This window comes from Toxotes jaculatrix, chromosome 11, assembly GCF_017976425.1.
Source record: "Toxotes jaculatrix isolate fToxJac2 chromosome 11, fToxJac2.pri, whole genome shotgun sequence".
In the NCBI taxonomy this organism is placed as follows: domain Eukaryota; kingdom Metazoa; phylum Chordata; class Actinopteri; family Toxotidae; genus Toxotes; species Toxotes jaculatrix.
The window spans coordinates 24,178,710-24,203,298 of record NC_054404.1 but is presented as its reverse complement, the minus strand read 5'-3'; the positions used below and the strand labels follow the sequence as shown (position 1 = coordinate 24,203,298).

At 43.6% G+C, this 24,589-nt stretch overlaps 1 protein-coding gene across 1 annotated transcript; it reads left to right on the top strand.

Moving 5' to 3' along the window:
* The first annotated feature begins 91 nt into the window (after positions 1–91).
* shtn1 (shootin 1) lies at positions 92–24,020 on the top strand. Its single transcript, XM_041050146.1, has 17 exons — positions 92–146; positions 1,960–2,012; positions 2,551–2,611; positions 7,971–8,065; positions 12,904–13,090; positions 13,961–14,058; positions 14,265–14,346; positions 14,546–14,640; positions 14,779–14,925; positions 15,920–16,073; positions 16,303–16,426; positions 16,607–16,689; positions 18,306–18,409; positions 19,255–19,305; positions 19,627–19,747; positions 20,172–20,286; positions 23,829–24,020. The coding sequence occupies exons 1-16, from the start codon at positions 92–94 to the stop codon at positions 20,201–20,203; spliced, it is 1,542 nt and encodes a 513-aa protein (XP_040906080.1). The 3' UTR covers positions 20,204–20,286; positions 23,829–24,020.
* The last annotated feature ends 569 nt before the right edge of the window (positions 24,021–24,589 follow it).

The following is a 24,589-nucleotide window of genomic DNA, read 5'->3' as shown; positions in this document are numbered from 1 at the left end:
GCGCGCTGGGGAGGGAGTCGACCTCACAGGTGTGCCGGCGGCGGGGGGAAGCAGCACTTCCTGTTGAACTTTGGTTAAGGAGTTTCTCACCATGGCCGCAGAGGAGCTGGATAAAGTGAATGTCATTACAGGCCTTTCAAACCGAGGTGAGTATCCTTCGTCCTTTTCATGAACGTGCTGTTGTTTCCGTTGTTTTTCGGCCATGTTTTCCGACGTTTACCGTCTCGTGCAGCACTTTGAAGGATACTCAGGATCAACTCGGTACTGTAAAGACTTAGCAGCTCTGTCTGTAAAAGCCTGTTAAATCTCCTTTCTTAATGTATATTGGACAGAAGTTAAACAAGTGTTTAATTCATTTTTTAATATTCCCCAACAGTTCAGTTGATTTTGTTCTTTTATCTCCAACTTGAGAGGTTTTTTTGTTTACATGGTCAAAGTCCATGTACAGTGGGAGGACTTATCTTAAACTCTTTCTTTCACCCAGGGCTGGGTTCATCTTCTAGTAGGCTGAGGGCAAAAAAATGAGCTGCTGGGCCCCTGAAACCTCCTTTCCCCCCCCCCCCCCCCACCCATCCTGTGCAGTGGGGTACAGGAGAATTTTATGTGACTAATGCTGTGTTTGCTGTGTGGTAAATTATGACACACTGCAGAGTAATCCGAAAGCTCCAAGCCTTTTGAGATATCACTGTTACAGCATTAAAAGTAATGAATGGCCAGGTGTAAAGAAACACTCACTAAGCAGGTTTTTAGGGTGTTCTACTGGATTCAGGTCTGGAGACTGGGAGAGGCCTCTGAAGTTCACTGAACTCACTGTCATGTTGATGAAACCAGTTGGAGACGTCTTTAGCTTTGTGACATGGAGCATTATCCTGCTGGAAGTAGCCATTAGAAGATGGTGAACTGTGGCCATGAAGGGATGAACATGATCAGCAACAATACTCAGACACACTGTGACATTCAGACCATGACTGATTGGTATTAAGGCCCAAAGTGAACCAAGAAAACCTTCCCCACACCATCACACCACCACCACCACCAGCATGGACTGTTGACGCAAGGCAGGTTGGCTCCATGGATTCATGCTGTTGATTCCAAATTCTAGTCCCTTCTCAAAACTACCATCTGCAACCTCAGCAGGAATCAAGTATCCATCAGACTCCGTGTTTCCTGTGGAACATTTTTTAATGATAGTAAAAAAAACCCAAAAAAACAAAGGAGACGTTACTCAGTTTCTATCTCTTTTCAGTTCTTTTTACACCATAAAGAATACAAAGACAATCACGTTCCTCTCTCTCCCTCCCTCTGTGTGTGGGAGGGACTACATACTATTCCTTTATAATACTTACCTCACTGTTAGTAAAGGACATGCTTACTCAGCTTCCTGTTCTGTAATTCCTGTCACAAGGAGCAAGTAGAGGCTAAATGTGGTCACTTATTAACACATGTTGTTCCATAGGGAAAACTTTACACATAGCAGCATGTGTTGTGTTGAAGGGGGTTTTCCTTATAGTATCTGTAAGGTACAGGCCTGGTGTCTAAAAAAAAAAAAAAAAAAAAAAACAGATACAACTTTATTTTCCCTCTCAGAGTATGCAATGTAGAAAGACACGTTTTTTTTTATGTATGTTTTTTTTTTTATGGACAGTGACCAGCCAGATTATCTGTTAATACACACGTCTTATAGCAGCCAGTTCATCAGTTCCTCTTACTGTTGTAACAACACCCAGGGCAACTCCCCGGGCCCTCAGAGGGTTACTATATTCAGAATTCAATGCTAGACACTGGACACAAGTTGCAGTAGTCACCCTGATGAGAAGTTATCACATGCTGGACCAGTTTCCACTTTTTTTTTTTTTTGTAATGAAACAGGAAGATATGAGCACTGTGTTTCTCACTGACATTTGCTTTATGCTGGTTTCCTGATGAAGATGGCTTACTGGCATCCTTTGCTCCCCACAGCCCTGCAGGAGTATGAAAGCCTGCAGAGGAAGCATGAGACTGCAGCCATGGAGGTAAGGGTCACTATGGTACATGTTATATGTCTTGACAGTATGTAGAGTTGGTCCAGTTCAGACCATCTCCGATCTCTGATGAATGTCATACAGTTTAGTTACAGTAGCAGCAGTGTCAGTGTGTGGGGATTTAGAGAGATGACATGGAGAGGAGAGAATGTGTGGTGGCTGTTAAAGGTAGAAGAAGAAGAAGAAGAAGAAGTGTTTTTACTGTTCTCCAGTTGATGTCCTGGTTCTGCTTGTTCTCACACATAGTTTCATTTAATGTGGAAACTGTCTTTTTTTTAAAAAAAATGCAGTTAAAATGGTAGAGAGGGTTCTAGGTCTCTGGTTATGTGGTGTATATTTAACATGGAACCTGCAGGGTCAGTTTTGGAGACATGCATGATTCATTTGTGTATGTTGCAGCGCATTTTCAGCAAAATGAAATGGGATGCTGGTCCGGGCCGTCTCTCTCTCTCTGAGTTGACGGGTGATTTAAAAAAAAAAAAGCAGTGATCCTGAGTTAAAGCTGCTCTGTCTGTCTCTTTTACATAAGTGCAAGAGGCTGGAGGAGGAGAGAGACAAGGCCATCGAGAAGCTCAGTGAGATCCAGCAAGGTAAGTTTAATAAACAGGCTCATGAATGTATTGATATGAATGGATACAGTTTCAGCAGACTCAGCACTGCTGCCAGTTTGTCCCAGTGGTCAACTTCAGTTCTGCAAAAAAAAAAAAAAACCTGCAGACCTTTATTAGAAGAAAAAAAAAAATCTGTAAAACAGCACCTGAATCTAAAGTCTGTGGGATAGAAACACTGATGTACAGCGTGGAAGCAAAGCATGATGTAAGTCAGCACAGCACATACCTCCGCCAAGGCCAAACAATCCTACACGTCTGTCTCGCTCTGATAAGAAAGAAAAGATAAGAGGACGTGGTCTGAAAACAGAAAGGTTTTATTTCTCATAAAACGCAGTGAGTATGGTTTTTTTTTGTTAGTGTAAAGCAAATTCAGCATTTCTTTTTGCTCCAGAAATTTTAATGGGTTTCTTTCCTGACCTGTGCCCATTCCTTCACAAACAAACAAACAAACAAACAAACAAACAAACAAACAAACAAACAAACAAACAAACAAACAAACAAATCAACACACAGGTGGAAACGTGATCTTCTCAGTGAACAGCCTTCACTGGCACCACCTTGTAACAGCCCAGCCTCTGATTTCATACATGGAGGACCAGTCCATTTCTCTACATATCTGCCTTTACATATCCACAGATGGTGATTAACTATCTCACTGCTGGATCTCCATGCTGGCTCATCCACACATGACGTCAACGCACTGTGTTTCTTTAATACAGGCAAAGCTAATTCCCAGTTCTTTCCAAAGTAATGAAAACAGATGAAGGTTAGCGTTGAATTCAGCCTCACGTGTCGCCTTTGTATCTGACTCTGGTGTAAAAATGGCTTCGGCAGCTGCAGCTGTGAGCGTCGTGTCAGAGGAAGACGCGACTCTGTGAACCGAGGAAACGGAAAGAGAGAAGCAGATCCGTCCACAGTGGGTTTCAGCTTCATAGCTTTAGTTTATCGCTCTTGTTTTCTCTGCTTCACTTAAACTTTTACATTTTCAAACTTTCATTCATAACTTCAGCCTGAGCTGAACACATTTAAATTGACTTACAGAGGACATCAGTCGTCAGTTTTACAGATTCCTCAAAGGTGACCCAGAAGCCTGAAAAACCCAAAATGGCAAACGATGAATGAATGTGATATGAATTCAGCTTAGCGAGAGCTGCCAGCAGCTTTTAATTCATTTCTCACTGACCCTCTTGTAACGCAATCATATTAATCATATTAAGCAATAAACAGTGAGGTGTGAAGTGAAATCAACCTTTGGTGTCACTATGTGCAGTGGTGCTAAGGAATATTGGAGCATTACAGTACATTCTTATGAAGGTGTATCCGATTCAACACACCTTCTCCTACCTGTACCTGTGAGATCTGATTCATCACAGTGTGTGCACTGATAAGAACGTGTGTTGTGTTGTAATAAATGTGCGTTGTTGTTGCTGTACAAACACATGAAGCAGGACATAGATAATGGGGACTGTAAAAAAAATCACCGGCTCCGGCATTTTTTTTTTTTTTTTTTTTTTTTTTTTTTTTTTATCCCCAATCTGTTTCCCAACACGACAAATATGTTTCAAATGTTTTAGCCCAGCGTTCAATTTTCCAGAATGATTTTCTTTACAGGTTGAATGCTTTGCTATGACCGCTTTAGTTAAGACGGAATTGGAAACAGGGCACCACATGTCAAAAGATGGAGCAAATAGTTGGTCTTTTGTAGCGGCTTGACAGTTGTGTGGATTTTCATCTGAATAAATCTGGCTCCCGTTCTCGTGTATTCAGTGATTCTCCAGCCAAAACACATATTGTGTTTGACTTCCGTGTTAATAGAGGCTGCCTCACTGTGCCAAGCAGCTGCATATTAGGACCTATTACGTGATTTCATAGCTCTTAGAAAATTGCTCCTATTCACAACGAAACGGCTGGGGGTGGGGCGACAGGGTTGGTGGGTGGGGGGGGGGGGGGTGGGAAGGTGGATGTGGGAGGACAGGAGAAAAAGCCCCCAACACACAATCATGCCTTTTCAATTGCCGATGGCAAGGTTGATGACAACATGACCATTGTGTTATAATGATAACACCACAAAGGCATCTGCCCCCCTCATCAAGGCTTCACAGCGGCTGCAGATACAATTTAATTCACTGCTCCGTTGGCGGCGCTGATACCATTATGCGGCACGTCGGCACAGGGGTAATCACTGTCTTTCCTGAGAGGAGGATGAAAAAAAAAAGACAGGCACAAAAAAGAGTGGAGGAGAAAAAAAAAATGGAGTGATGATGATGGGGAGGCCGAAACTTACAATTAAGACTGCCAATTCTGACGTGTCAGAGCCCCCCCGTCGACTCGTGCTCATACACTTTCAACACTTCCACCGCTGTTTATTTACCATGGCTACCAGTAATTATAATTAACATGTCATTTAGTTCAAGGCGTCCTTTCGTAGGTTGTTGAGTGTGGCCACGGCATTATGGAGACAAGGCAGAGGGGAACAGAGACAAGGCTGAAGATGAAAACTGGCAGCTAAGTGCTATTCAGTGACTGATGTTCAGGGCGCCGGCGGAACGCCGATATCGCCCAGTGCTGGCGTTCATCAAGTTCTTAATTAGGTGTCACTGGGGAGGAAGGAATTGCCCACAGCAATGGCACTAATGCTTAATATCTCCCTCGCTCAACCACAATGTTTAATTAGTTAAGTGGCAGGGCATTGTTTAAGGGTGTCCTTTTTTTTTGTACCGAGGTGTGATTGCAGCTTAAACAACGTTCCAATTTGTGATGTGCAATTTTACCTGATTTTTTTCAACTACCAAGGTTTAAGATAAAACTTCACAATATTTTTCATATCTAAAGTGGATCAAATGAGACTTTACACACAGAATTTTCAGCGACTGTGCGGCCCACCCCTTTGGTTCCGTGCAGCTTTTTTTTTTTGGCCTTTTTTTCTCGTGTTTTTGGTTTTGGTTTTCAACTCCTCAACTTTTTATACCCAGCAGCAGCAGCAGCAGCAGTAGGTGCCTGTTTTTAGTGAAAGGCACCAAACAGACACAGTTGGACAGCGGTTGGTGAACGTTTAAGCAGACAAAAAGCCAGATGTTGTTTTCAGGCGTTGGTGGAGACCAAAATAGAGCTAAAAAGGAGAGTGAATATTGAGATGCTCTCATAAACATGGGCAAATTACAAATGTATTATTTAAGCTTATGATATAGGCCAGCAAAACAGTTTCAATTCAGAGCCCACTGACTCACTCATTTGGAGCTTTCGACCGCACCACATGGTCTTCTGGAGTTTTCTTGGATGTCATGTCAACTGTCACATGTTCTATTATTCTGAGCACTACTATAACTGCTATATCTGCTGACGAAGACCGCATGATACGGTCGAAATATGGTCAAAATACATGAGACTGCTTTCCAAAAATCCTATGAATCAGGGAACCAGAATTTTTAAATAAACCTTCTTGGACTTCATGCACCTTACTGATGTTTACAGAGGAAAAGGCAGAGATGAACTGTTTGCAAACATTGTATACTTATATAAATATACACTTGTTGATTCAATTTCTATATTTACTTGATTTAACACCCTTCAGTGTTTTTATTCGATAAAAATTTGCCATTCTTCTCATATTTTTCTAGTGCAGGCCTATCATCAAAGAAATAAGGCGTAAAGGCAAATGTTTCCCTTCGCCCCGGGTTAAGTGCAGCGTCACATGTATTATTTTGAACAAAAAGCCCACATACACCCTAAACTATTATGCATAGTCATGTTCTCTAAAGTTGTTTCCTGCATGTATTCAGTCTATACTCAATACGCGTTGGCCTTGGCTGATGAAAATAAAAAGGTAGGGGAAATTATCTGAATAAAAGGTACATTGGTAACATTATTTAGTTCACTTCCTTTTGAATTCAAATCATAATGATGCACATAGGTCACTCACCAATGAGGCTACTCAGATGGCAGACTCAATAGCAAGCAGAAATATACTTCAGTGTCAAGTGTTACGGCACTCTTATCTCAATTAACTGCGCGATGAAATGAGAAGTCACCGGTATGCACCCACTCATTTAGAACATCCTAATCATGTTATTTGTTTCCTTGATGGCATTTTGATCAGGTTCAATAGCCACGAGTTGACTTTTTAAGTTTGTCTTGACATGAATGCAGTCATTCAGCAGAATTTTACATAGTTCTTTTCACATTTCATTAACATTGTAACGTCAACAAAAGCTGCTGACTGCTGGGCTTCTTTGCTAAAGAGCAGAAATTGTAAGATGAACGTGCGTCATTGCTCTGCATCTCGTCTGTGTGTGTATGTGTTTGCATCATTGACCGTGGATTCATTTCACTCTGTTGCCTGAGTTTAATTCTGTTAGTTAGAAATGACTGTGTCCCACTTTATTTTTCCCTTGTTTGTCCTTACACCTGTAGAGACCCCTGTCAGTGATGCAATCTATCACATATTTATATATCCCAAGTACTGTACTTAGGTACAGTCAGGATGTATTTGTACATTACTTGAGTATTTTCATCATGTGCTGTTTTATACTTATATTCCATTATTTTTCAGAGGGAACTTACTAGTCAATAAATATAGGTTTATATAGAAAATATGTGATGAGCTTTTAAAACGATACGCTTTGTTATTTATTAACTTACCCTTCAGTATATGAAGGAGTATGCTACTTGGAAATTATTTCAGTATCAATAAAATATCTATAAATTGAATCAAGTAACTCAAGTCACATATGCAAAAATGGCATCTGTGCATGTTACATGTTAGTGTTCACATTGTGTTGACAGTTCTGTGTAAGGATGGCTGCTGTGCACACCGTAAAACCCTTTGTGGTAAATGTTTGATATATGGCCTATCTAAAAAAAATGACGTGACTGTTTTTACATTGAGGTTTTGCTACTGTCCTCCATTATTGGCTCCTATGCACTGTGCAGAAACAGCCATCATTTCATGTCACACTTTGCAAGATGAATCTTTAAAAAAAAAAACAAAAAAAAAAACAGTGAAATGCAGCAACAGTCAGATAAATGTGAAAATATAGAACCTTATTGAAAGAAACAAGGCCAGTAAACATAATTCAAGCAGCAATTATGTTTCCTTTCAAATGAAAATGATCATAATCAAAGCATAAACATCATTTCTAGGAAACAAAGATTATACTGTCTGCACTGTAGGCAGCGTATATGTATGACTGCTGCTTACTGTGTTGTTGAGAGACCATTCATCAGTGGATGCGAGCGATCGGAGAGATCTAGGATCACAGTCATCAACTGCTATCACCAAGTTATAAAATACAGTCACTGTGGTTTCTAATTTTTTATTTATCTATTTTTTTTTCCGCAGTCTCTCAGAAGGTCATTGAAGAGGTCAGTGCCATTCAGGAGAACCTGGAGATCGAGAGGACGTGCAGAGAGAGCGCTGAAGCCCTGGCCTCCAAGGTGCAGTCCACCTTCCTGTTCTGTTAAAAGACAATGAACCTGTCATGTTAGTCCTATCTTACTGACGTCGCCTACGTTGAATTCACGTCCAAGAAATGGCGCTCACCATCAGGAAAGTGGTATCATCACGTGGAAGCGTGGCAGGAATAATGTAATCAGGATCGTGGGATCTGTTGATTTAGAACGCGTTTGGCTAAATAAATAGCGCAGCGTCAAATCAGCCCTTTAAGATGACTCGGTGGTCAGTCCAGTGTATTCCAGAAAGCATCGCTCTGACACATTCAATTTGTATGTTGCAATCAAAAGCACTCTCCGGTCCTCCAGTTCTCTGTTGCTGTCCCCATATCTTAGTGTGTGGAATTGCATTGGATTCTTTTGATTCAGAGCACACTTTTTTTTTGGGGGGGGGGTGGGGGGACGAGGGGGCAGGGGGGGGTCCTTGCTAAAAATGTGAGTTGTGATTGAGAGTGGGGGAGCTTGGCACGTAGTGATTTCGCAGCCCAATGGTGCTGAGCTTATCACTGTAATCATTTCTCATTCAATTTTCTGGACAAAAGCCCTCACAGTCCACCTGGTTGGACCAGATTTTTTTGGGCAGTGGGAGGCTGAGGGAGAATTATGGCCACGGTTGACTTTTAGGCTTTTTTTTTTTTTTTTTTTTTTCCTTCCGTTCCTCAGCCTGAAGCGACCCTCTTTCCTTTGGCTTGTTTTTCGTCCTCGTCATATAGGAGTGACAAGTTAGATTTGTGCTCGCTCAGAATACGAGGATGTATCTGGGTAAGTTGACTGGGGCTTGTTGATAAATAGCAGCAGCTCAAAGATGACTTCAATGTGGCTTTGAAGAACCTGACTCTCTAGACTCCCGCTGCTCATCCACTCACGTCGTCCGCTGCTCGTTGCTGTGGTTCGTTTTATATTTTGTGAAGGTTGAAAAGCTGAACCTTTAAAACTAACCCATAACAAACGACAGGACAGTTATTACCATTCCAGCATGATGATATATCACGTCTGTATCACATCACACACACATGTTCATTTATAAGTCATACTTTTTTTTTTTTTGTTGTCGTTTGTCGTCTTTGCCACGTTTCCCTGTGTCCTTTTCTAAAAATCCCTTCAAGGTTTTAGAAGAAAAAAAAAGATTTGATTCTTAAGTGGTCTCACTGGTTGATCTGAAACTTCAGCACAATTCTTTGCATTTACATGTTTTTACATTAACTTATTTTAGGGGAGGAATTAAAAAAAAACGAAACACCCAAAAATTTAAACCTCTTAGGAGGCCAGTCTGGCAGAATGTTTTGACTCTTACTATGTCAGTATCTCATTAGTTAACCCAGGGAAGGACAGAGATCGGGGCATATGTTTATGGTGGTTTATTAACTTTCTCCATATCCAGTCAAGAAACCTGGATAGAAAGCTGTCTGCCTCAGCAGCCTGCTTTATCTAAGCAGACCACGCACAGCCATGCAGGAAGCAAGAGTGGATGTAAGCATGCCCTCATCCCCGGGCCTCCCTCATCCCCGGCCTCCCTCATCCCCGGGCCTCCCTCATCCCCGGGCCTCCCTCATCCCCGGCTTCCCTCATCCCCGACCTCCCTCATCCCCGGGCCTCCCTCATCCCCGGCCTTCCTTATCCCCGGGCCTCCCTCATCCCCGGGCCTCCCTCATCCCCGGCCTTCCTTATCCCCGGGCCTCCCTCATCCCCGGCCTTCCTCATCCCCGGGCCTCCCTCATCCCCGGCCTTCCTCATCCCCGGGCCTCCCTCATCCCCGGGCCTCCCTCACCCCCAGGGCTCCCTCATCCCCAGGCCTCCCTCATCCCCAGGCCTCCCTCATCCCCAGGCTTCCCTCATCCCCAGGCCTCCCTCATCCCCAGGCCTCCCTCATCCCCAGGCCTCCCTCATCCCCAGGCTTCCCTCATCCCCGGGCCTCCCTCGTCCCTGGGCCTCCCTCCCAGGCATGTGAGAAAAACAGTTAGAGGAAAGAAAAGGAAAGATGTGGCAGATGTAAATCAATCTAACCACTTTCGTATATGCTCTAACGTGGCCAAATGTTCTTTTGTGGCCATTTTTCCAACATATAGCATAAACCAGGCCTGTGGAGGGCAGGTTTCTTCCTAACTATGGCTTTATTCTCTCACATCGTTTCACTGATATAACAGCATAACATTGTCACACTGTGGTTTACTATCTTGCGAGGGCTTTATCAGTGTTTTTTGGGGATAAAAATGGATCTCAGTGTAATGGTAACGCTGTGGTTTTATTGGCTGAATTGTGAATTCACTGCACACATATTAGTGTAGCAAGAAAATCAGATATATTGTGAAAATGCAGAGGCCTATCCATAAGAGAACTTTTCTCTTATTTTTGTATAAATTGTACAAATTTTAAGCACATTTGTGCTTGTTTGGAAATGTTTAGGATTTGCAGTAAATATTTATCAGTTTATGACACAAAATCAAATATGAGGCCTTTAAATATTAGAGAGAGAGAGCTTTAGTTTTCCTATAGAGCTTCAGTTCAGAAAAGACATAATGTATCAGGCTGTGTCCACTGAAGAGGGACAGCGATAAACTAACCTGCTGCTGCTCTGACAGTGAGAATGACTCTCCTTGATGTAAAGCACTGACCTTACATAGAGCAGTGTATGAGGGCTCACTGTGGGGCCTGATTAGCCATATCTGAGAATATATATCCATATATCAACTATTCACTCCAAAGCAGCATATCCCTGTAAGCAGTGTGAACAGAATAAGGTTGGAAAGACATTTTAGAACAGCGTGGACCGGTGTTCAGCAGCACCTCAGCAGTATCGTGAGGGTGTAGCATGGGTTTATTACTTATTTACATTTAAATCAAACCCAAAATATATGAGGACATGTCCTCAGAGGAGGACAGACAGACTGAAGTATTAATTTCCTTCTCCCCAATGATGGTGATTTTGCTCTTCCAAATATTCCCAGTCTGACAGAGGCTAAAGTTCAGAGCGATTTCTTAAGTCCTCAGTGTTTTGAATTAAAAAGCGAGCGGAGGGTGTTAGCAATTTTACAACCAGTCAAATCAGAAAGTGTTTTCCTGACGCTTAATGTTTTCTGTGTTGACGTGCGATCAAAGGTAAGATGAAGGGGGCCGTGACTTTGTAATGGTGACCTCCGGAGAGTGCCGGCCCCCGATGCTATGTCAAGCCTTGATTTATCTGAGTATATAATTTTATACGTACATTTTCTCGCCCAATTGTAGATTATTATCAAAATAATGTGATTCCATGTTATGTATTGTTGATTGCATTTCTGAAAAAAAAAAAAAAAAAAAAAGAAAGAAAGAAGCAGCCTAAAGGGCATCATCAAAAGATGGAATTGCTGCAATCCGCTCCCACCAGGATGCCATTAATAAATGTTTCTTTTATGGCTCGCCTTTTCTATTTCTCTTTTTTTTTTTTTTTTCCCCCCCTCCCTCCTCTCCAAGCACTTTTCTTCCTTGAGATGACACCAAGAAACATGCATAATTGGCATCCATCTCCTTCCCATAGGCTTCATTCATGTTTTGCTTCTTGACGCTCTCCTTAATTGATACATATGGCTGTCCTGATGATTGAACTTTTTCCAAATGGAACGGCCATTGAACGGCGTTTAGCGCGCGCGCGTACCAGCGGTACGGATCAATTTGCGAAGAATTTCAAGGAAAAACTCCGCATGTTGGAAGTTATAATCACACAGGGAGAAGAAAAAGAAAAAAAAACACATGATGCACAGAAATGCAAGATGCAAATACATGTCACATCAAAAAAAAAAAAAAAAACAACTGTGATTACATCTGAAAGGAGAGATATTCACCGGCTTTTTCTGCCTCCTTCATCTGCTTGTGCTCCTCTAATGATGTCTGTTTTTTTTTTTTTCACACCTTATCATTGCTTTTTGCATGCGTCCTGCCATTATGACTGATTGCAGGGCCAAAGAAAAAGAGGAAATCAGAACAACATCTCATCTGCCCTGTCTGTCTCTCTGCTACCTTATTTCTTTGCCCCTGTTTTCCACAGGCTTAATACAAAGCACGCTTGTCACTCTATGCAGATTTGGAAAATGAAGGCGCTGTAAGATGTAGGCTCGGGCAGGTTTTTGTTGGATTCGTGTCATTTTTTTTTTTTTAAGTTAAAGGAATATGTGCTGAATGTGCCAGAAGTTGTGTTGTGTGCATTCAGAGGCTGCGTCTTTCCTGTGGCTGCACCGTGTAATCTGTCTTCTTACAGTGGAAGGAGAAGAGTCATTGTCATGGCTGTGTTTGCTACTGCTACAGCTACTGCTCCAGCTAATTCTCTGTGACATTATTCACACTAAATACAATAATACAATGTGCATCATCATTACAGGGGTCTAATTCATCCCAGTGCTCTGAGCTACTGGTTCTAAACCTGAGGGTCAGAGGACCAATGGAAATTGGTGTCGTAAAATCCATATGTACCTGCATGTGTTAGGAAGTGATGGTGCTGAGGAATAAGTTATAATATATAACCGTAAGCTCATTATGATGCTGCTATTGGCCATGTAGAAGTTAGCTTAGCATGGAGCTTATAATTGCAACTATATAGTGTAATTTTGTATCGTTAGCCTTAAAATGAATTAGATCAGTGGCCAAAACTTGGCTCTGACATCATGTACATGTCCATAGGATATGATATGAGGCTGAGACTGAAAATCAGCTGTAGGGAGCTATTTAATTATGCAGGGGTTTAATTTGGAGAAATATCAAAAATCATGTGGCCCCTTGAAATATTCTGAGCGCACTGACACTCAGACGTGTGCTTTGTGTCCCCTTATGTTTCTCTCTGTGCCTCCTCGCTGTAGTTGAACCGTCAGAACCGCTCCCTGAAGAGGAAGAGCATGATGCTGCTGTCCCACCTCAGCCCGGAGACCCTCTCAGAGATCAGCCTCGAGGACGAAGAGGAGGAGGAAGAGGAGGGTGGTGGTGGTGAAGGCCTGAATGCAGCCAGCAAGGCCTGCCTCTCCCCCCAGTGCCAGGCCACCATCTCAGGTACAAGACGTCTCCAGCCCCAATATGGTGGCCCTGTACTCCTTTGGAAAGTGCTAAGCTCTGCATTGCATGTGCATGAAGTAAATAACTAGGAGCTATAATGTTCATTGAGTCTTAAACTGTCTAAAATACAATACCGGTGAACTACTTTTCTTCCCATCCAGCTGTCTGTGGGAAATGTCATGGTCAGTTCCTTTAGTCAGCCAGTAATTATACCTTGGGTGATAATGGATTCATACGACGACCACAATGCTTTTCCCATCATGCTGTTCAAGGCTGTTGGCATTAAAAGGGAGAGATAATCATCTTATTTGCAAATGATATACTCTGATGCAGAAGGCGATTGAACACAGAAACAAGTTGACTGGCTCCAAGATTGTGGGCTTATTATATTGAAAATTCATAATTGCATGTTAATGGACAGCTAGCGGAAAAAGCACTTCCTGTCAAGGAACACGCAGGATACTTTGGCTCCTCATGTTTTTTTACTTTCACCATATTCTAGGTTTAAAGTGAAAAAAATAAATAAATAAATAAAATGGATCATCAGCTGTAGATTTGTGACCTGAGCAGATCGCAGGTGAGCCCTGCGACGAACGTCCCCGCCGCTGCCGAGCTGTTCACCCGTTTTTTGTTTTTTTTTTTAATCATTTTCTTTTAATTTGAGGATTTTTATTCAACAGAATCCTCGTCCTATTTAACAAGGGGCAGCCATCCTTCGCAAAACAACAGTTTTAGGTGTCGGTGACCTTTTCCGCTTAAGTACCCTTCCTAAATGTCTCAGCCTGGTCCTGCTGTGAGCTGCTTTTTTTTTTTTTTCCCTGTGTAAGAATATACTGGTTAACCCTGCTTTGATCTACTTTGTTTCAGAGCTCCATGAAAAGTTGGAGTCAACACTCAAGGAGAAGAATCGAGCAGCAGCTGATCTCGAGGCCGTCAGAGACCAGCTGAGGGAAACCAGGGAAGAAGTAAGCTGAGGCATTCGTCTCTTTGTCCTGCTCTGTCCTCAACATTCAGATTCCAGCTGTGTCTGAGGAATCTGAAATGAGGAAAGTCTTTATTCTTTCATGAGCTGCTCTTAGAGTAAAAAAAATGTGAAATAGAACTCATAAAAGAAAGGTTATTTACTTGTCTTCACTTGCTTGTCTAACTCTGTCCCTCTTTACATCTGCAGCTGCTGAAAGAGAAACACGACAACACTGTTTTAATTGCTGAGACTGTGCAGCAAAAGAAGCTCCTGGGGAAATATAACCGAGGTTAGCAGGCGAGGGAAGGGGGCGGGGGGGGGTACATATGGTTCATATGGGCCACATTTTTTACACTATCACTAATAATCTGACATGAAAAAGAAGCTACTTATCATGAGCGTGGTCTTATTTTCCTCCGTCCATTGGTCACTGATACAGTGTACACCACATGACTAGTAAATGACCTAATGTGGAAACCGTTGTCCAGTGTCTCAGTTTGCTGTGGAGGAATACCAGGCCTTGCAGGACATGTTGAACCTGGAGCGAGACCTGAGGACCGAGGCAGAGAACTTTGGCAGAGCGGTGAGTGTGTTTTGTTGTTGTTTTTTTTTTTTTTTTTCTCCTCCTGTTCCTCAGTTTCTCTGAGGATGATGATCTCCTGACTCCGTGCTCCGTGTGCTGTGGAATATCCTGTTTTCACTTCCTCTTTTTTCCCCTCAGATGGTGGTGGAGCAGAAGAAGCTGAAGAGGCAGAGCGACATCCTGATGCAGAGCTCCTCGTCCTGCCGGGCTCTAGAGGACGCCCTCAGCCAGGTCGCCAGACTGACCGAGGAGCTGGAGGCACAGAGGCTGGAGCACCGGGACCAGGTCTCACACACAAACTAATATGTGAATGTAAACAGAGTTGGGCGTCTTCCCTGAGTCCGCTGGACATACAGTTCTCTCTACAGGCCTGAGTTTGTGAGAGTCCACACAGACAGTCTGCAATACAAGTGCACTTTTTTTTTTTTTTTTTTTTTTTTTTTTGGAGCTCTCCTTCTTGCTGTCGGGTGGTCGCCATCTTGTTTTCTTGTGTGTGGACCATGTCTTGTCTTCGCAGACCCCCATGTGTAGTATGTATAGAAGGGCGTCCGCTGTCCACCTGCAGACCCACAGGTGTCCCCGTCCATACCAGAGTGTGATTTACTGAAGATATCTTGGTGAAAGACTTGACTCTGGAGACACAGGGTCCAATATGTGTTACACGACAGTTTAAATTGAATAAAAGTACTTCACATGTAAACCCCCCCCCCCACCCCCCCCACCCCCTCTGTGTTATACAGCTGTGATGCCTCTGATTTCTGTGCATCAAAAAAAAAAAACATTATTTAGCTGGTTAATTACATAGGACTGAAATGCCAGGTGAATTATCAGGGGGGCCGTGACAGTGAAACCCGGGGTGAAAGTGGGCCACGACCTGCCAGATGAATAATTAAAAGCGGCAGCGTAGCCTCCAGCTCCCTCCCACCTTCCTCCCACTGATGGAAGACAATTAGAGCTGAGTGGGATCACTGATCTCTCCTGGTGCCGGGGGTAGAGGTTGCCATACCCTTCATTTGAGGAACAATTAAAACACTGGTTAAGGAACTGGGGTTTGCGGAGCGGGTGACTCTGTGTCAACTGGCAGCTACCCAATGCTACTTATCATTAGCACGGGAGCTGCAGCGGCGGCGCACAGTGCTGCTACTGCAGTGCTGTTTTTTTTTTTTTTTTTTTCATCGGTGAAGTAGAATAGGAACATTTAGTTCATTGTTGCATGCGAATATTTCTCTCGTTTTCCTTTGCATTCAATGACCGTGTCTCTCGGGTCATCCGTCCTCAGATAAAGCAGATGGAGGACAAGCTGAGGAGCTGTGAGACTCAGAGGGAACTGACGGCATTGAGGCGCAAACTGGAGCTCGTGGAGGAGGAGAAGAGGGAGTACGGTGACAAATGCTCCAAGGCTGAAGTGGAGGTCAAGGATCTGCGGTTTACAGGTGAGGATATATTTGGAACTGCACTACAGAGGGGACAGTGTGTGTGTGGGTGTGTGTAGGCTCCAGCAGTCCCAACAGGCCCCATCTGATTGAAAGTGTGTCCTCATGTCTTTTGTCAGCCTTTGTCACCATTAGCTTCAGAGTCTTGACTATAATGGCCTTCTCCTGTGTCCTGGGTGCTGTTGCTGTGTGTGTGTGTGTTATTCCTGGATGGGGTGTGATTGGCCAGTGGAGGAGCTTCAGAAGAAGCTGCAGGCAGCTACCAACCCACCCCCAGCTCCAGCTCCAGCTCCAGCACCTCCCCCACCGCCTCCACCTCCTCCAGCCCCAGCTCTGGCCTCCAACCCTCTCAGGTTTGATCACACACACACACACACACACACACACACACACACACACACACACACACACAAAGTTTTCGGTGAACTTTGGTTAATCTTGGTGGCCCCACTCAGCACCAGTAGGTTCTTATTAAACCGGGAGCCTAAATAAAAAGTCAGCTGGTCTCTGGTGTTTGTTGTCTTTCCCTGTAGCTCGCTGTTGTCTCTGATCCGAAAAAGACGGGACATCAGTACTGACATCCCGCTAGTGGTCCAGGACTCTGCCAAGACACCAGGTACGCTTCAAACGTCCACAAAAAAAAAAATCTGAGTGACGTGTGCTGCTGCACCGTCCTACACACAGTGTGATGAAGGAGGACACACACACAGTGTTCATCTGATACAGAGCTTGGATTGTGGTGCTAAGGTAATGCTGTCCACACTCTAAAACCTATAAATGAAAAAAGCGAGGACAACCTCAGCCAAATAATAAATGTCCTCAATGTGGAGACAGGCCACAGTGTGCAGTTTATTTATATGTGTAGCATGGTGTCCCATCATGTGTGGGGTTTTTTTTTTTTTTTGTGTGTTTATTTTTCTTTGTTCTGAGCGATGACAATGAGGGAAGTAACGTCTGTATTAACGTCCACATTCTGTAACTCACACTCATCCAAACTCAAACATGCAGCACATAGTTTCTTTTTCTGTGCGACGTATGTTCATTTTGTATTTTATTTATCTCCTCAAGGCTGCTGTGGCTCATGCGTTTGAGTGTAGGAGAACGGGTCTCCGATCCTGTGTGTATGTGTGTGTGTGTTTGTGTGTTTTCCCTTTCAGAAATCATTCTTTTCGTCCTTTGCAAATCAATGTCACTTATGTGTAGAAGGACAAACGCTTGTAGCAAGTGGTGCATGAGAAATTCAGACCTCCATCGCTGGCCTCTTAGGTCAGCGTGTTAAATTCTTCAATTTGTGCAAACAAAAAGGGGGAAAGCCTTGACTCGTTCGGAGCAGGTAGGACGTCCGCGTGGGACTGAACGGGCTATACCGTGTCCTCATTTTGTGAAAGAGTTTTTGAATACGTCAGGTCTGAATTGGGCACTACGCACAGGGTATCTTCTACTCTGACACTGGAATAATAGTCTCTTTCTGAGCACTTTGGAGGAAAATATTTTACTATTACTTTAACACAAAAAAGTTTTTGTGTGACATTTTAAAGACATCTTACCAACAATAGCCCCCATTGTGCGTGCCGCTGAATGTTCTGCGTTTGGAAAATTAAATATTCACATTTCTTTGCTGATAGGCTGCGTTATTGCAGATTTGGATTTTTTTTTTTTTTTTTTTTGTTTGTTCCCAGCTTTTGTGAACTTGAGAAACTCGCTTTTCTTTGGAGAACTTTTGGGTGAGACATTCTTGAATAGTGTGTGTTTTTTTGGTAACCTCACACGCCACAAAAAGCTCTGAACTGCTGAACAGGTATACTTTGAATAGTACCAAAATTAGAGACAGCCGTAATCATTATTCCACGACTGCAGCCCAAATCCATCCTAAAACTAGGACCGACAATAACACAGGTTCGCCTCAGTAGTATCTGTGGCGTAATTAAGAGGGAAAACCCTGGAGTTTCTCCAGCAGGAACTCGATGGATTGGTCCTGGAGGTCCTCGTCTCATTTTTAAGCTGTTACATCCGAATGAGCTTTATTTCAATTGCAATGAATAATGACGCCTGTGAATTACACAGGGCACCTCGCACCTCTCAAAACTCATTTGGGTTCCTGGCACCGTTTCCCCACTGAGGCAGGGGAGGCCAACTAAATACACCGTGTCTGTTTGGTGTGTTTTTTTAAATGGCGGAGCTTGGATCTAAGGGCTTTTCAAGCTTCACTGATGAAATCTTTCTCTGGCCCAGAGTTGGACGTCAGGCAGCAGGCCGTGGACGAAATGATGCAAAGGATCAAGAGAGGCGTCCAGCTCCGACCGGTCGGCCAGTCCCCCGATAGAACGAGGAGACAGGTAAGTGTCAAATTGAGTTTGAATTTGATATATAAGATGGAAATATCACAAGCTGACAAGTGTAACTGTGAATAAAGACACCAGGTCGATGACAGAGAAATATAATCATACCAGCACTGGTCAGGCCTCTGGGAAGAATCTCCTGGGGCACAGGAAGTGATGTGTTTTACTATCTCTGTTTGTTTGTTTGTTTGGACTGAACAGAAGAAGATTTGTTTTTTTTTTAGTTAGACAGACAAAGGAAAGAGGCATCATCCATTTCCACAGAGCGAGCAGAAAAGTCAGATACACGCCGCCGAGAGAAAACCTGAACCTGGAGTCATTAAAGGAAGTGCAACACCGTGATTGTGACACAAAACGTCTTTTCATTTTTTGCTGAAATCACCGACCTAACCCAGCGGCTGACAGGCGTCCAGCGTTTCTTTTTTTTTTTTTGGGGGGGGGTACATTGTGGAGCATATATTGTTCAGTGCTCTTAAATCCATCAGTGTGTGGGATTATCTAAGAGCTGCTTGTTTCGATAAAAACATGACATATGGCCAAGACGTCTTTTAGCCTGCGTGTTCCTCCGCCACAACAACTCGGCCAAATTAGATAGCATTAGGACCTGCTCCCGCGAGGTAATTATAAATAATGAGGATGGGAAAATTGACGTGACTCAGAATGATTGTGTGTGTTGACACATTTGCTTCTTGTAGAAAGCATACGTCCTCGTGTGTCTCGTCTCTGTGGTAAGAGGTGCAGTTTAGCCTCTAAGTGCTGATTGAGGAAAAATAAGTATAATGGGTCAGACTGCTGTTTATTTACCAACCCCATCTTTTCCCTCCTATTTTTCCTTTTGTCAGATGCAGAGGCTGCCCTCTAATTCTGCCATCCAGGAACTTAAAGGAATCATGGTAATGATGGACCATCAAATATCCTCACAAGCCAGGTTTTTAGTAGCTGAACTTCCACCGCATTCACACCAGAGACTTTGTTCTCTGCACTGTACACAAAGGTCAAATGCAACAAAGGTTAGAAAAGGTGTCAAATATTTTCCACAAGTTCAGCTGCAACACATGCAGGATGCAGACGAGCAGTTCTGTTACTCTGTCGTACGTGTTTAGTTTGGTTAAAGTTAGACAAACACAAAGTTCAGACTGCTGGAGTGTGTTTTCACTGAGTGGGGCCCTCTGGATGCATGTGTGTTTTTTTTTTTTTTTGTTGAAACCGTCCAGGAGAATTTCAATAGAACCTCCCCCCAGCCGAAGGCGGCGTCTCCGTCAGCAAACCCCGACGGGGAGCTGCAGAGGATCCTGCTGCGACGGCGGGACGCGCTGGACTCCCAACGCAACGGCAGTAAGTTTTCTCTTTAGCTTTCAACTCTCTGCAGGCTGCTGCTTGTTCATTAATCCTGACAAGTTGGACTGTTTTAGTCTTTCAGTAGTTTCTAGTGTTAGGTGTCGAGGCTGTCATGGTGGCCCAAAGCAACAGCAAACCTAGACCAAGTCAGACCTGGACCACTTAGATCTGAGACTCGTTATTAAAGTATTATTAAAGCCTCAGAGGTCAGAGGTCAGGGTGTATGATGCTCACGCTCAGTCTGTCGGGTGTGGAGCCTCCACAGAGCAGCTGAAAGGCAGAGGACGGTGCTGGGATGCGTCAGGGGACAGGATTCTGGACTTGTCTCAGCAGAGTCTCACCTGCTGCAGTGTGAGTTAAAAAAAAAAAAAAAAGTGAAAACGCTGATTGTTTTTCAGTGAGTGTGTGTCTCTTTGTGCAGGTCCTCATCCCATCCTCTCCCCTGCGGTGTGAGGGGGGGTGGGGGGGGGGGGGGGGGCGCCACCAGGCTGAGGTCGGCCCTGACATGAGTATCCAGAGAATACGCATCTCTGGATGTAGAGGGAGGATGGATCGTGGGGGCGATGGAGGATCACGTGATGCAAAAATCGATGTCCAAGCCTTTTCATTTTACCTGTTTACTGTTCACACAATAAGTTTCAAAGCATCTGTGTTATAAGGATGGAGGGGAGGGGGGTGGAACAGTCAGCTGGATTTCCACATCAGAAAAAGAAAACAAAAACAAAAGAATAATCAGAGACTTCCAGCCCAGAGGTTACGCAGCCCGTTCATGGAAATGAAAGGTGTGTGTGTGTGTGTGTCGCACGCTCCACCTTTTCAGGGTTCATTCAGCTCTCTTCCTGACGGTGAAGGGAAAGCCCGGGGTTATTGTCTGCAGCGTGAGGAACACAGTGCAGCAGGTTTCAGCAGCCTTGAGCTTTTGCCAAAGCAAAGTATGTCTCTGAATGGTTCTGTCTAGACGAGCGTTAACCTTGTAGCCACCCAGTGAGCAATTACAGGCCACTGTGGCAGATTTAGTTTCCACAGCGCCCCCCACACACACACACACCCCCACCCTCAACCTTCTTAGGCCACAATTTTAATATAGGGCCCCGCTCTTCATTGTTAGCGGGCAGTTTGACTGCGTTGGTGTCGTGGTGTTGGTTCAGGTACCAGTGAGAGGTTCATGTTCCAGGCAGGTTAGTTTGAATATAGGTTCAGGTGTTTAAAGGATTTTCAGATTCCAACACAGTGTACAGTGATTTATAAAGCCCTTTATGAGGAAGCTCTTACTTGATTGGTCGACACTGTATGTCCAGAACAATTTCTGGTACGTCGCCTACGTCCAAGTCGGAGAGTCCCTGTTTTGTTTTGTTTTGCTGTAGTTGTTGTTGTTGTCCTGGAGTCCTCAGTGAGCCATGGAGGTCTGATTGAAATGAACGAGAGAGGGGGGGGGGGGGGGTGCTGTGCTGTTTAAAACATGGTCAACGTGCGATGTTGATTCATTCCAGGACTCCTGAAGTCTAATCAAGTCACAAAAGAGATTAATTTTACAATCAAGAGCACGGACGTCTCTTCGCTCGTCAGCGCTCTGAAAGAAGAAAGGCTCGTCTCAGAGAGCTGAGTGTCTGTGAAAGCCCTGTCCCTCACACACTCTCCTCCTGCTGTGGTCACACTGAGACTCATAGATCAACATGGCCCAGCCTCTTAGAGAGTACATGTGTGTGTGTGTGTATATATATATATATATATATATATATATATATATATATATGCAAATTTACAAAGCAGATAGATTTAAAGAGAAGTTCAGATTCAGACAGTTGGGATTATAATTGAATCAACATAAAATGTTTTCCTACATTGTGTTTAGGTAACTCAGAGCTCTGGGTTAAGATCCAGGGAAGATGAGGGTCTTGATTAAATACTGAAAATGTCAACAGGGACTTGAGGCGTGAAACGGGTCCATCCAGTTCAGACCCACAAGTCTCTGTCTCTGTCCATAGAATGGACGCTGTATTCTATGTAACTATGGATCACAGACATGTCTTCTGATTCACTGGTATTTACTGTATCTACAGTAGGTTTTGGTGGAGAAATCGCCACAATGGATTTGTCCCTGTGTGACTGTCAAACCTTTGTGTAAGACACTTCAGAGTTTGTTAGTTTTTTTTTGTCTTTAATTCAGAATAAAATAAAACTAACCTTGATATTTACAGTTTTCACACCTTGAGTCATCAGGTTCTGTTACGTTCATCATGGTGATACGATGAATAAAGTCCCATCAGTAAAGGACCAGAGCGGAGTGTGTCCAACCGCTCCAGAAATGGAACACACTTTCACTGCTGGCTGTGTTGTAACAGTGTAAAAATGACTTATGGTGAGGTTTTGTTTTTGTCTTTTTTTTTTCCCCTTTAAGCCTCAGTCAGAAGTGGGTGTAAGTCAGGTCTGGAGCAGAGGATCAACCTGTGAACACCAGTGATTGGAGCACAATGGTGGGCTGCTCTCGTCCTGTTTTGTTTTACCTCCACACCTGCTGAAATTTCCCAGACAAACCCCCCCCCCCCCCTGACTGAGGAGACTGAAACGTGAGAGCTGTGAACTGTGGGCAGTGTCCCTCACTTATTGTGTGTTGCTGTTAATTAAAGCTTTAGGCTTCGTTTAGCACTGAGGTGCAATTCCCAGCCAACCCCCCCTTCACCCCCAGCACCCACCCACCCCCTGACAGGGCCTATAGGAAATGTAATTGTGGCTCAAAGTCTCTTTTTCTAACAAGATTGATCAGCAGGACTCTTCAAAGACTCCCCTCCGTCTTCCACACGTTTCCCCCGTCCCTCACTCCACTGAACCTGATATTCCAGAGGAAGTCACACACTTAACTTTATTTAACCGCAAGATTTAGTCCCGACAGCTGAAACAGGAAATGCTCTGTGAGGAGATTATATAGACTAATCAATTGTGCAGAGAGCTTATTTGGCCTTTTTCTTTTCTTTCTTTTTTTTTTTTTGTTGGCCTTCATTTTGTGTCAGGACAAAAGTAGCACGAGGATGAGGTGAATTATCTTGGATAACATGTTGGAGGATGGAGTGTCAGTGAGTGGCTGACCTGCTTCAGAAGGAGTGGAATGAAAAAAAGAAAAAGGAGGGAAAAAAAAAAAGCAGAGAAGGCCTGTGTATTGATCTGTCTCTCCTCATATCCTCCATATCTAATGAGGTTCTTGTAGTCGAGGCCATCCCGGCATAACTCAATAGTATGCCAACATACAATATAGGCTTTGGTTTCGGAAGGAGGAGTGATGTGAGGGCGCCTTCTTCCCCCAGAAACAAAGTCAATGACCGGTTCAGTTCCTTCCTCCACCATCTGCTCCGGCTGCCGGACTCGTTGACGTTGATTGACGGACGGTACACACACCGCCGATTGAGGCAAAACATGTAATTACACAAACCACGCTGTGTCCTTTTCTTCCCTCTCGGCTTCTTCTTCGCAGCCACGGCCTATTGTCAGGCGCTCCCGTCTTTTCTCTCGTCATCGGCCGATACAATATACTGTTTTGTTGTTTTTTGTATTTTTGTCCCCCCTTCAGGGACCAGCAATTAGGGAGGTCCTTTTTTCCTTTTTTTTTTCTTTTTTTTTTTTTTTTTTATAAAGCGTGTCTAGGGAAACACTTAATTTGACCTATTTTGTTAGTCATTTCATTTATTTTCCCCCAAACACAGTAATTGCCTGCCAGGGAGCCTCCGCAGAGATGCTGCTGCTGCTGTTGTGCCTGCAGGCCCTCGGTTTGTGTCTCCATGTTCCATTGATTAGAGGTTGTCTTAGAGGGGTTGACCACCCCCCCCCCCCCCCGACATTTACAGCAACACATACAGAGAGGAAGCTGCCAGCAAATCTAGAAACCAAACCTGATGAAATACAGTCGGAGAACACTTGTCATTTATTCACCTGACACTGAGGCATTTGTATTACCTACAGATAATCTTAAAAACAGAAGGGACAGTTGATCTGTGATGACTTGACGATGAGATCTATCTATCTATCTATCTATCTATCTATCTATCTATCTATCTATCTATCCATCTATTTATTTCCTGTGCTGCAGGCTCAGACTCAGTTCTTCCACAAACTGAGGAGCCATGAGAGGGGTCCGGCCAGGGGGGTTGACGAAGGGGCCTTCTGCTCGACACGTCCGGCACAGACAGGAGGCCGGCGTTGTCCCTGACACGGCCGTGTGTGGGAGCGTGTGTGTTTTCTGGCATTTGATTCGTCCCTCAACAGCCTCTTACATCCTTTTTTTTTTTTTTTTTTTTTTTTATCCAGCTCTGTTAAAGCAAGCAGCTCCCATTATATCCCAAATACACACAGTCAATCAGAAACAGTTTTGTCACTTAAATCAATTTGCTAAAACATTGTATTTATATATATGTATATACATATATATATTTATGTTTTTTTTTTTCTCGTGATTTGAAGTAGACAGTTTTAACTCTGTTAGTGAAATGAATCTGAAAAGGAAGAATCGCTCTGTGCTCAATACAGCTGGTTGATATACAAACTGTGAGAGGGAGCCACAAGCAGACAACGTTAAAAAAAAAAAAAGAAATATATCCAAGTGGCTAAATATATTGTTTTTCTATCTTGACGACATTGCAAATTAGAAACGGTCTGAAAATTAATATTTTAGGGAAAAAAAAAAAACAAACTAAAAGATTGAACAAACATTATTCATAAAAACCATGCTTTAAATTACAGTGGTCACCTGAAATCAGGAGGGACAGCAGTGGACCTCTGGTGTGTCCACTCCAGCTCCAGGCTCATGTGTTGTGTTATGGATATTTTTATGGAGATGTTTGACTGTGACCT